General features: G+C 50.4%; 1 protein-coding gene across 1 annotated transcript in view; it reads right to left on the minus strand.

Annotated features, from left to right (window-relative positions):
* Window positions 1-7,935, minus strand: part of DNAH1 (dynein axonemal heavy chain 1) — a gene marked incomplete at both ends in the record, with an annotated part of 78,991 nt that extends 71,056 nt beyond the window's left edge. The window contains 4 exon segments of the mRNA XM_082848906.1: window positions 608-680; window positions 1,695-2,077; window positions 7,854-7,893; window positions 7,897-7,935. Of these exon segments, the coding sequence (XP_082705032.1) occupies window positions 608-680; window positions 1,695-2,077; window positions 7,854-7,893; window positions 7,897-7,935 (535 nt within the window).
* Between the last annotated feature and the right edge of the window lie 4,926 nt (window positions 7,936-12,861).

Consider the following 12,861-nt stretch of genomic DNA (forward strand, 5'->3'; position numbering starts at 1 on the left):
CCTGTCCACTGGCCAGCCAGGAGGGCCCCCAAGGTCTCACTGCCTCTCAGGGCCCCAACCAGCTCGCTGCCTTTCTTGGAGCCACCCTCTCCTCCCCTCTGCCACTGGGGACTGGTCTGTGCCATGCAGACCTGCCCCACACCTTACAAGACTCATCATGGAGCCTGAGAGGAGCGTCTTCCTTCCCCTCTTTGGCAATGAAATCCTGGGCACCTTCCTGCTCCAAGCCCTGTTCTAGGTGCTGCAGCCCGAGCCAGGTAACAACAGTCCTGACCTCCTCCAAGCCCACGTTCCACGTACCAGAAAACACACATGTCAATGTCCTACTGTCCCCAGCCAGGCAGAGGGAACTAGGGACCTGGCCCTCAGCAGCCCCACCACACCACGGTGCCCTTGTCACACACAGCTCTGCCGAGAGTCACAATTGAGCAGCTGTGCTTCACGGAGCACTCACCATGAGCTGGGCCCCTGCAAAGCACCTTGTTTCTTGTTATCCCCATTTCACAGTTGAGGAGATTGAAACCCTCAGCCAAGAGGAGACAATCTCCCTAAGGCCAGAGGCCCTGCTTCTAAAGGCACCCTCCCACCCAGCCCCCTGGGCACTGACCTCTTGGGGTGAACTTGTCAAGGTTGGCCTGCCGCAGGAGGTCCTGGTTCGTGCAGGGGCCACGACACACTTCCTGAAACCAAACCCCATAGCCCTGAGGGAGCGTAAACATCCCAAGGACAGGCAGGATCTGGTAGGGCCCCCAAGGCCAGGTGTCTCCCCCATGCCCACCAGAGAGCATCCCAGGGGTGCACAAGGACAGGGATGAGGAAGAATCAGTGAAGAGGAATTTGCACAATTCCTCATTCAGAGGCCACAGTAGGTGACAAGCTGTGGCCACCTGGGACACCCCTGGCCCAACCCCATTCTGGTCGTGCACAGTCCCCCTCCTCACTCTGAGAACACTCTTGGTGTGTGTCCAGGGGCTGAGCCACAAGACAGAGGTACTGTAAGGCCTGCAGGTGCCTCTGTGTATTCCTCCACTGCCAAGGGCACTCTGGGACCTCTGGCACAGTGGGTATCAATGGGTCCTCGCCCTATCTCTATTGGCCCCTCCCCTGCCTAAAACCATCCTAAGGCTGTCCAGGACGCACAGGGCTCTTTGAACTCTCCCCTAGTTATATCCCTTCTCCGTCTTCCCCTGCCCTCCATCTCTCTCCTCTTATTTCTACTCTCCTCCTCCATGTGGGCCATGGCCTCTGTCAGGGATCTCAAGGCTCTGTATCTTCTGTTCCCCCTGCCTGGAACACTCCCCCCAGCCCCTATCTTACCCAGCAAATTCATACCTATCTTGTAAATTTCAGCAGTACACCACCTTGTCCCAGGACCCCCTCCCCAACCAGAGCTGGGGCCGGGGGAGGGAGTATTTCCCCACCAAAGCCATTGCCCCATGACAATAGGCATATGGATGACAATCCTGGTGTATTGTCACCGGGGCTTAGCCCAGGGCCTGTCACATAGCAGGTGCTCAGTAATGAATTTTTGAATGAATGGACAGAGATGGATGGGCAGAAGGATGGGCAGATGGGTGAGTGGGTGGAAAATTGCTAGACAGATTGGTGGATGGATGGATGGATAAAAGGAAGAAAGGGCAAAAAGAACCCACAAGAAAGGCTCAGGCTTGGTAGGGTATGGCTGCCACACTCACCCCAAGTTTATCCAAGCTTCCAGGGCTGAGGATGTCAGAGTAGAACCCACGCTGCTTCATCAGCGGGTACTTCTTATCAGTGCCCGTCAGGGGCAACTTCCGGGGCTGCCCCAAGTCTGAGGACGTGGATGGGGCTGCAGTCAGGTGCAAAGGTGGGGTCTTGGGGTCAGGGCTTGGAGGAAGCTTCTCCGACCCAGAATCTGGTCCCTGAAGAATGCTCCCCAGGTTATGCTCCAGGTCTCTCAGACTACACTCTTGGCCCACAGGAGTACTGCTGCACTCTGGGCCCTGAGGGGTCCTTCCTGGGCTGTGGCCTTCTCTGTTAGGCTGCTGCTCCATGCTGCTTCTCAGGGTGATGTCCCAGCCAGAGCTCCTAGAAGATACTGGTGTCACTGGGCCCTTGCCAACCTCTGCTCATCCCCCAGGGCCACCAGGATACAGGGATGCCTAGTCTGCCACCCCACAACAAGCCCCAGCCCCCAGGCATGGATAACGGAGGGAGGGAGTACTCTTCTAATATGAACAGACACAGAGTGCCAGGAAGGTCCTGCCAGGAGACAGCAGGGCCTTCCCTAGAAGCTATGTGAGAAATGAGACCCCAGAGTCAGAGGTTGAACACTCTATAGATGCCCCCAACCCCATGCATCCTTCTGTACTTTCCCACCCTTCTCCCCTGTGTTACAGAGTAAGGCCTGGCTTCTCACAAGGGGAGATAAAGAGGGAGGCCCAGAGTTCACTCACTCAGTGAAGAGCTCTGTTTGGTTTTCTCCAAAATAACTTTCATCCAGTTGCAACCTCAGTGCCCCTTACCCCCATTCCCCCAACCCCAGCCCCACCCCACCCAGTCCTGCCGGACTGCCCTGACTCTTTTTTTTTTTTTTTTGTGGTACGCGGGCCTCTCACTGTTGTGGCTTCTCCCGTTGCGGAGCACAGGCTCCAGAAGTGCAGGCTCCGGACGCGCAGGCTCAACGGCCATGGCCCACGGGCCCAGCCGCTCCGCAGCATGTGGGATCTTCCCGGACCGGGGCACGAACCCATGTCCCCTGCATCGGCAGGCGGACTCTCAACCACTGCGCCACCAGGGAAGCCCTGCCCTGACTCTTCCCAGTGTGGGGCTGGGGATTCCAGAAGGAGAAGAAAGAGAAAGGAGATTGAAAATGTATTTGAAGGAACTTCCCTGGTGTTGCAACAGTTAAGAATCCACCTTCCAATGCAGGGGACATGGGTTCGATCCCTGGTCTGTGAAGATCCCACATGCCACGGAGCAACTAAGCCCATGAGCCACAACTACTGAGCCTGCACTCTAGAGCCTGCAAGACACAACTACTGAATCCATGTGACACAACTACTGAAGCCATGCCCTGCATCCCCCATGCCCATCTACCCATGCCCATCTCCCTTACCTTACCCCAGGAGCCAGAGGACTAAATCACCTCCCGAGAGGGACCCTGACCTTCTGTTGGCCCACAGATACCTCTGCCAGCAAAGGAACTATTCATCCACACCCTGGCTCTCAGGATCAACTCAGCTAATGAAACTGACACCCTCTTGTCTCCCCACAGGGAAAAACAGATGCACCACTGGATTGCATGCACATCCCGAGGATGAGGGTTTGCCGAGTTTTTATTGTGCAGCAAGCAAGCCCTTGCCAAGCCACTGCTGCTTTTGGCCACCTCAAAATGCACCACCAGGGGAAACCCTTGGTCAGGGGAGCACTATAAGAAACTAGAAAAGGGTATGAGGAAGAAGAGATTTGTGTGTAATGCTGGTGCAAAAATAAAAAAGTTAAGTCAGGGAGATCAGATCAAGATGGCAGAGCAGTAGGATGTAGAGCTCACCTTCTCCCACAAATGCATCAAAAATATATCTACATGTGGAATGTTCCTCACAGAATATCTACTGAATGCTGGCAGACCTCAGACTTCCAAAAGAGCAAGAAAATCTCCACATAACTGGGAAGGACAAAAGAAAAAAGAAAAAATGAGAGAAAGGAAACAGGACAGGACCTGCACCCCTGGGAGGGAGCTGTGAAAAAGGAAAGGTTTCCACACACTGGGAAGTCCCCTCACTGGTGAGGAGATCAGCCTGGACAGAGGGGGAGCTTTGGGGGAGAACGCAGCAAGCAACGGGTTTTTGGAGGACAAAGCGGAGAGAGATCTGCATAGATGGTCAGGGCCATCACCTGGCACTCCCCAGCCTGAGATGCTCATCCACTGAGGCAGGCCGGAGAGGGGGCTGGGTGCTGAGGCTTGTGCTTTGGAGGTCAGACCAGGGAGAGGACTGGGATTGGCTGTGTCAGGAAAGCCTGAGGGGGCCAGGGTGTGGTTGCCACAACCGAGGGAGTCCGGGGACGAAGCCTGGGCCCGACAGAGAGGCAAGGCTGTGGGCTGCCCCCGTGAGGAGACGGGGCGGGCCGCCATAGGAGCTTCTTTCTCCCAGGCTCACTATGTGGTGGCAGGGCACCGCCTACACGAACTCCAGGGTTAGGTGGAGGGTCCTCCTTCCAGGGAGCACATGGCCTGCCGCGGCCACCACCAATGAGGGTCCCGCCACTGGGAGCCAACCTCTGTCCCCACCCTCCTGGGAATGTGCACGGGGGCTGTGCATCTGCATACCCCCTATCAAGGGGATAACGACCAGCACACCCTGAGGAAAGAGACGGCAAGCATCCAAACCAAAAACAACCTTCATGCCAAAAAAATATTAAACCCACACAAGCTATCAGGGACGCTCCCACATATAAATAGCCCTCCAAGACTATAGCAGATAATTGTTTCTCCTAAACACACAGAGTAAGGGAAATATAAGCAAAATGAAGAAGCAGAGGAACCACCACCAGTTAAAAGACCAAGAGAATTCCCCTGAAGGAATAAACAATGAAACAGACCTCTTCAGTCTTATAGACACCGAGTTTAAAAAGGAGGTAATGAAAATACTGAAGGAATTAAGAAAGGCTATCAACAGAAATGCAGATTACTGTAAAAAAGGGACTAGAAAACTAGAAACTATAAGGAGGAGCCAAGAAAAATTAGAGAATTCATTTGCCAAGACAAAAGCTGACCTAAAGGCAATGAATAGCAGAATAAATAATGCAGAAGAAAGAATAAGTGATCTGGAAGATAGAATAATGGAAATGAATGGGATGAATTGGGAGATTGGGATTGACGTATATATACCAATATGTATAAAATAGATAACTAAAACAAAAAAAGTCTCAAGAAAAACAGTAGACACAAAGCCAATGAAAAACATATATAAGATAATATAAAGTGTGCCAAGCTACGCATAATAGGAATTCCAGAAGGAAAAGAAAGGGGATTGAAAGTGTATTTGAAGGGACTTCCCTGGTGTTGCAATGGTTAAGAATCCACCTTCCAATGCAGGGGACATGGGTTCGATCCCTGGTCTGTGAAGATCCCACATGCCACGGAGCAACTAAGCCCATGAGCCACAACTACTGAGCCTGCACTCTAGAGCCTGCAAGACACAACTACTGAGCCCATGTGACACAACTACTGAAGCCTGCACACCACAACTACTGAGTCCATGTGCCACAACTACTGAAGTCCACGTACTCTAAGTCCTGCCTGCCACAACTACTGAGTCTGCACACTGCAACTACTGAAACCCATGCAGCTAGAGCCCATGCTCTGCAACAAGAGAAGCCACTGCAATGAGAAGCCCATGCACCACAACAAAGAGTAGCCCCTGCTCACTGCAACTAGAGAAAGCCCGTGCACAGCAACGAAGACCCAACGCAGCAAAAAATATAAAAAATAAATAATTTTTTTTAAAAAAGGCAACAGAGATCCTAAATGATACAATAGAACAGTTAGACTTGATATTTTCAGGACATTACATAAAAAAAAAATACACATTCTTTTCAAGTGCACATGGAACATTCTCTAGGACTGACCACATACTAGGGCACAAAACTAACCTCAACAAATTTAAGAGTATAGAAAGTATTTCAAGCATCTTCTTTGATCACAAGGGCATGAAATTAGAAATCAATCATAGGAAAAGAAATGAGGAAAAATGATTACATGAAGACTAAACAACATGTTACTAAAAAAGACAATGGGACGGGCTTCCCTGGTGGTGCAGTGGTTGAGAGTCTGCCTGCCGATGCAGGTGACACGGGTTCGTGCCCCGGTCCAGGAAGATCCCACATGCCGCGGAGCGGCTGGGCCCGTGAGCCATCGCCGCGGAGCCTGCGCGTCCGGAGCCTGTGCTCCGCAGCAGGAGCGGCTACAACAGTGAGAGGCCCGCGTACCGCAAAAAAAAAAAAAAAAACCTTGAGACAAACGACAATGAAAACACAGCCATACTAAATCTATGGGATGCAGCAAAAGCAGTTCTTAGAGGGAAGTTCATAGAGATACAGGCCTTCCTCAAAAAACAAGAAAAATCTCAAATAAACAGCCTAATCTACCACCTACAAGAATTAGTAAAAGACGAACAAACAAAACCTCAAGTCAGCAGAAGGAAAGAAATATTAAAGATAGGGAGAAAATAAATAAAACAGATTTTAAAAATATAGGAAGAAATCAATAAAACCAAGAGCTGGTTCTTTGAAAGGGTAAACAAAAGAGACAAACCTCTGGCCAGGCTTACCAAGAAGAAAAAAGAGAGAACCCAAATAAACAAAATAAGAAATGAAAAAGGAAAAATACCAACTGATACTGCAGAAATACAAAAAACCATAAGAGAATACTATGAATAATTATATGCTAACAAATTTGGCAACCTAGAAGAAATGGACAATTTTCTAGAAACATACAGACCACCAAAATTGAATTGAACAGAAATAGATAATTTGAACAGACTGATCACTAGAAATGAAATAGAATCTGTAACTAAAAACAAAAAACAAAAAAACTTCCTACAAACAAAAGTCCAGGACCAGATGGCTTCACAGGCGAATTCCACCAAACATACAAAGAAGAACTTATACTGATTCTTCTCAAACTCTTCCAAAAGAGGAGGGAACGCTCCCAAAAGACATTCTATGAAGCCACCATCACCCTGATACCAAAACCAGACAAAGACACCACCAAAAAAAGAAAATTACAGGCAATTTCTGATGAATATAGATGCAAAAATTCTCAACAAAATATTAGCAAACTGAATCCAAGAACACATAAAGAAGATCGTACACCGTGACCCAGTTAGATCACCTGGTAGCCATTTTGGTTTGCATCAGAGGAAGCTTCAGGTTGGATTCACTGACATTCAACCCCATGTGACCTGACCACCCACCAGGCACTGGGCTGGATGGACACAGATGAACAAGGGTATTTGATCCTCACTACAGGTACTACTAGAATCACCAATCCACAAACAAGGAAACTAAGATCCAGAGACGTCAAGAAACTTGGAAAAGACACACAGCCAAGAAGTGGCAGAACCAGAATAGAAACTGAGGTGTCCACCTCTGGCTGACCCAAAGATCGGTCCTTAGCACCACAACAGTGGTTCTCAAACTGTGTGCCAAGGAGCCCTGAGGTTCTGCAAGGTGAGTGCCTAAGCAGAAGGGCTTCTGAGCCACCCACCCCTGATTCAACAAGGATCCTGCACCCTTATCTGTTTCACATATTCCGTTCGTGCTCAAATGCAGCAATTTTCAAGTAACACTGATCTCTGGAACCTCGACACCTAGCACGGGACTGGCATGGGCTTGGCACATGGTAGGTACCTAGAAAGTGGTGAATGATTGTGAGAATGAATGAATGGGGTAAGTAAAGGAAGGAAGTTGATCTCTGTAAGCCCTGTGAGACAGATGCAGCAGTACTCTGCCAATTTACAGATGGGGACCCTGAGGACTAAGAAGATTGGACATGGTCGGGCTTAGGGGAGGCACTGGTGGCTGATGAGGACCAGAATCCTGGCTTTTTCCCTGCATGGGAAAGGACAGGGAGAGGGCTACACTCTCAGCATGGGGTGTGGTCAGTATGGGACTTATCTGCAAGGTTGTTTAAAAGTGCACCCCACTCCCTTCCCACAGGCCAAGGCAGAGAAACGGCACGGGGGCTCGCGGACAGGGATGTGGACCCGGGGCCGGGAGGACGTCCTCCTTTCTGTGCATTTGCCCTCTGAGACTTATGGAGGTCCCCCTGCAGGCGCTTGCCCCGCCATCCCTTGGGCCCACCGACCTACCGGCTCCACCGCACACGTTGTGGGGTCCGGCTGCCCGTTTCTAGGGAGGGACGCTGGGCCCGTTGCTAGGGGGCGGGACCATCCGGCAAGGCTGGCGGGAGCTTCCGCCAGTGAACCTCCGCAGGTCTGCACTAGCCCCCCTACACACTCCTGACTTGGCTCCTCCCGCCCCTACTCACTTACGCGGCTTGCCCCACCCAGGGCTGGGCCACCTCCGAGCGGCGGGTTGGAGGCCAGCGGGAAAGTGTCAGCCGTCTAGGCTTTCAAATCCAGGCTCCATTATCCATCTCCCCTCCCAGAGTTTTCTAGAGAAAGAGACAAAGCAACCAAATGCTGTTTTCAAAGTGCGACAACTCTGATTGAATCCTGTTTTTAAAAAAACAAAGCTATGTAAACAACGTGGGAAGAAAACTTGGGGAAATTTACCGGAAAGGGTCGTTTCTGTTCCCCCGGAGGCTCAGCTTAAACACACACACATACATACATAGCCGGGCTGCAACTCCACCTCAGGCCTCCGCCGGGTGGGCAGTGGATGAACCTCCCCCGGCCCCGCCAGGTGCCCATCTGCTCCAAAACCTGGCATGAGTTCAGGCTTAGATACTCCTTCCTGCCCTGGATATTACTGTTAATTTTCTCAGATGTGATAATGTTACTGTGGTTATACAGAAGACTGTCCTTGTTTTAGCTGATGGGCAGTAAGGAATTTAAGGACCAATGTCAGGATGTCTGCTGCTGGGACTTCCTTTCACATGGTTCAGCAAAATTTATACATAGATAACTATATAGAGAGAGGAGATAAAGCAAAAGTGGTCCAATACTGATAATTAGGGGATCTGAAGGTATACAGATGCCCACTCTACCCACCAGTCTTTCCATTTTTCTATAAGGAAAAGAGGTGGGTTACAAACCAAAGAAAATGTAAAAATCACTCCACCTTAACCTGAGAATCCCTGCCCAGAGCCTTCTCAAAATTGGCCTCATTTCATAGATGGGGAAAATGAGGCTTGGTAACACAGGTTAGTGTTGGGGGAGGTGGTAGGACCTGATGCTCATTATGCAAATGCCCGATTTTATTTGACATTTTAGTAATGCTGACTTGGTGCCAGCCCTGTGCTGGGGACTAAGTGTCCAGATTTGAACTGGACGCTGTCCCTACCATAAAATGTCTACTAAGTGGGAGAGAGCCAGAGAGACCAGGCCACAAAGAAACCAGAGGCAGGGTATAAGCTGTGACTAGAGATAATGATTCAGCCTTTGCACTGACTTCTGCTTCCTCTGTCCAGAACATCTCTCTCCACCAACTCCCACTCCTGGCCAACTCCTATTCATCCTTCAAGACCCAATGCTGATAAAACCTTTCCTGAGCCTGAACCATAGTTTACTTTGCTTTTCTTGTTGGCATTCACACAATAGGTACTTGGCGACCATAGCAGAAGGAAGGAAAGAGTATGAGGGGGATTGAAGGCAAGAATGGCCACAGCTCTTCGAGGGGATAGAGACCCCCAAAGCCCTGTTTTGGGCAGCTTGGCTCCTCTATAGGTCTGGAGATAGGCTGTGTACCCCAATCAGCCTGTGGAGAGGCACCTGCTTCCCCTCTTTTGCCTGCCACTTCCCACACTGGGTACAGCTGTCCAAACAGCTGCAGTACCCATCCAGTTGCCAAGGCAACATCAGCCCATGGTGGGACGTCAGGGATGACGGGGCAGAGCACTAATCCTGGAAAGTTGCCAAGCAACACAGCGGGTTGGTGACATCACAGGCACCATGGCTTCTGGAAAGATGGACAGGCCACTGTGGAAAGGGTCCACTCTCAGGAGATCTAGCTTACAGTCACTCATCCTCTACTTCGCAATGGTTACTGCTGTGTCCCTCAACTGGAGGTGGGCTTGAGTGGCAGGGACCAGTGGGTGCTGCTTTCCCCAGCAGCCCTGCCAGCTCCACCTTGCCCCTCTACAGGTGTGACAGTGGATGTGACTGCCTCCTTCCTCAGCAGGGGACTGTGGGTCAGTCCCCGCTCTCCTGAGTCTCAAGTGCCTACTTTAAAATGCCATCTTCTGCAATGGCAGGGCATGAGTTCAGGCTTTGATCTTCCTGCCCTGCCCTAGAAGTCACCATGCCTACCTGTTCCCTGGGAGAGGAACAAGGGGGCTGAGCCATGACCTCACCCTGGGCTCCTACCCCTCCTGTGGTGGGAGGGCAGTCTTTTGCCCTATATGAGCTGGGAGGCCAGTCTTGCTCTTGTTGAAATGGGGAGAAACTGGCTTCCTGAAAGAGTTGGTGGCGGGGTGGGGGGTGGGGTGGGGGACGACTTGGGCAGACAGGCTGCTTAGGGCACCCTGGCCCAGGCCCATGCCTTTGGACCAGGGGTCTGAGGGGCATGGCAGGCCTGGGCTCCCCTCTCCCCTGTGCCTTCCTGCTGGCAGCACTGAGGCCCGGAGGAATGCTTTACTAGCTGCAGAGATGAAAGCCTTGTGTGAACAGGCAGCAGAATGGGCCCTTCACGTGGCCGACAAGCCAGAATGGAGGGCGACAGGCATTCAGACAGGGTGGCTGGAGCTACCCGCTCTCCACCTGCCCCCAGTTGGCCTCTTGAACCCCAGGATCTCTCTCTGGTTTGCTAGGCCAGGAGCTCTGAGCTGCTGCCTAGAGAAACCAAGTCACAGGCATGGAGGGTATCAGAGAGAGCCAGGCAAGGTCTGAGGCACGCCTTCTCCCCAGGCCTCCCCTGATCCTCCCCTTCTCTGCCATTGGCCAGCTGGCCTCAGCAGCTCTGACAGCATTTTCTCTGATGAATAAAAATGGAGACAAATTAATTCTCCTTTCATCCACATGGTCAGCTTGACAGACAATACCTTGAAAGCCCAGAGCTCAGGGAGGAAGAGTGGAAAGGAGTTCCTGGGGGGTTGGAGGATTGAGGACCAGTCACCCATGAATGCTCAGCCCCCAGTCCAATCCCACTCCCACCTACATCCATGTGGAGCTTCGCAGACAGAATCTCCTCCCTCTTTTGGTTTATCTATCACTTTCCATCTCATCTCAAGCTACACCTCCTCAGGAAGCCCTCCCTGATTGCCTCAATCCACAGAATATGCTCACATTCTCCTCAGGGGACCATAGTCAGTACCACTCAGCAGGCAATCATGCAATGGTCACTGCTGCATCCCCCCAACTGAAAGATGAGCTTGTGTGGTAGGGACCAGGGGTGCTGCTTTTCCCAACAGTCCTGCCAGCTCCATCACTCCTGCAAGAACCCATAGGAAATGCTGAGGAGACAGAGCAATCACACCAGGCCATCACCCTGAAGATGGTGGCCACCAACATCTGCCCAGCTGCACATGATCACACTTTACACCCTCTTCCCCAGCCTACCTCCTCCCTCTGACCTGCAATTCCAGACCACGCCAGTGAACAAGGTCCAGGATGCTAAGGTCTGCTCACCGGGAGTGGCAGCCAGGAGGAGTTCCTACCAGTCCCTAAATGCCTGGGCCAAAGCTCCAGATGACAAGCCCCAAGACAGTGATATCTTGCACAAGACATTTCTGTGGGGCCTGAGGAGCTGCAGAAAGCTGCTTATTGTAATTAGGCTCTGAGCGCCTCTGATTTCCCCTTGGCCCCAAGCAGCTCATTGAGCATCGGTGGAATGATCTTTTTGCAGGGTGGGTGGCCTCATCATCCCAGCCTTGTGACCCACTAGGTACCCCCATCCCACCCTTCCTGGGAGCCTGAGTTTGCTGAGTCTGGGGACCAGACTGCCATTCTGACTTTTTCCCCACCTCTAAAAAGGTCTATGAACAGGGCAGGAGGCCTGGGTTCTGCAGCTGACTCACTGGGCAAGTCTCTTTTCTTGCCAGGCCTTAGTTTTTCCATCTGCATATTGGAGAACACAAATCTTGCCCAGCCCTGAACCTGGGCCTCCTGTACAGAATGGTCAGAGGTACACCAGGACTGTTACCCTACCCCAAATACCTCCATTCTTGGCAAGAGCTTTGCCTTTGCCAGACCTCTGGGAGGAAGTGTGTAAGAAATTCCAACAGTCATAGCAGCACTATTCACAATAGGCAAAACATGGAAACAACCTAAATGTCCATCAACAGATGAACGGATAGATAAGATGTGGTACATATACACAATGGAATACTACTCAGCCATAAAAAAAATGAAATAATGCCATTTGCAGCAACATGGATGGAACTAGAGATTATCATACTAAGTAAAGTAAGTCAGAAAGAGAAGGACAAATACCATATGATATCACTTATATGTGAACTCTGAAATAGGGCACAGGGACTTCCCTGGTGGTCCACTGGTTGAGAATCCGTTTTGCAATTCAGGGGATGCCAGTTCGATCCCTAGTCGGGAAACTAAGATGCCACATGCTGCGGGGCAACTAAGCCCACGTGCCACAACTAGAGAGCCTATGCACCGCAACAAAGAGCCCACGCGCTGCAACTAAGACCTGACATAGCCTATAAATAAGTAAATAAATAAATTAGTGTTATAATAAAATAAAATAAGGCACAAATGAACCTATCTACAAAACAGAAACAGACTCACAGACATAGAGAACAGACTTGTGGTTGCCAAGGGGGAGATGGGGAGGGAAGGACTAGGGAGTTTGGGATAAGCAGATGTAAACTATTATACATAGGATGGATAAACAACAAGGTCCTACTGTATGGCACAGGAAACTATATTCAATATTCTGTGATAGCAACTAGAGAAGCCCACATGTCGCAATGAAGATCCCGCATGCTGCAACTAAGACCCAATGCAGCCAAATAAATAAATATTTTAAAAAATATACATTCTGTGATAAAACAATGGAAAAGAATATTTAAAGAAAGAATGTCTATATGTATATAACTGAGTCACTTTGCTGTACAGCAGAGATTGGCACAATACTATAAATCAACTATACTTCAGTTTTAAAAAATTTTAAAAAAAAGAAAAAGAAAAAGAAACTCTGACCGGTCAGCAAAAATAAGTTTGTTCAAGAGAGGGAGTTCCT

The sequence above is a fragment of the Leucopleurus acutus genome (genome assembly GCF_964270905.1).
Source record: "Leucopleurus acutus genome assembly, chromosome: 10".
In the NCBI taxonomy this organism is placed as follows: domain Eukaryota; kingdom Metazoa; phylum Chordata; class Mammalia; order Artiodactyla; family Delphinidae; genus Leucopleurus; species Leucopleurus acutus.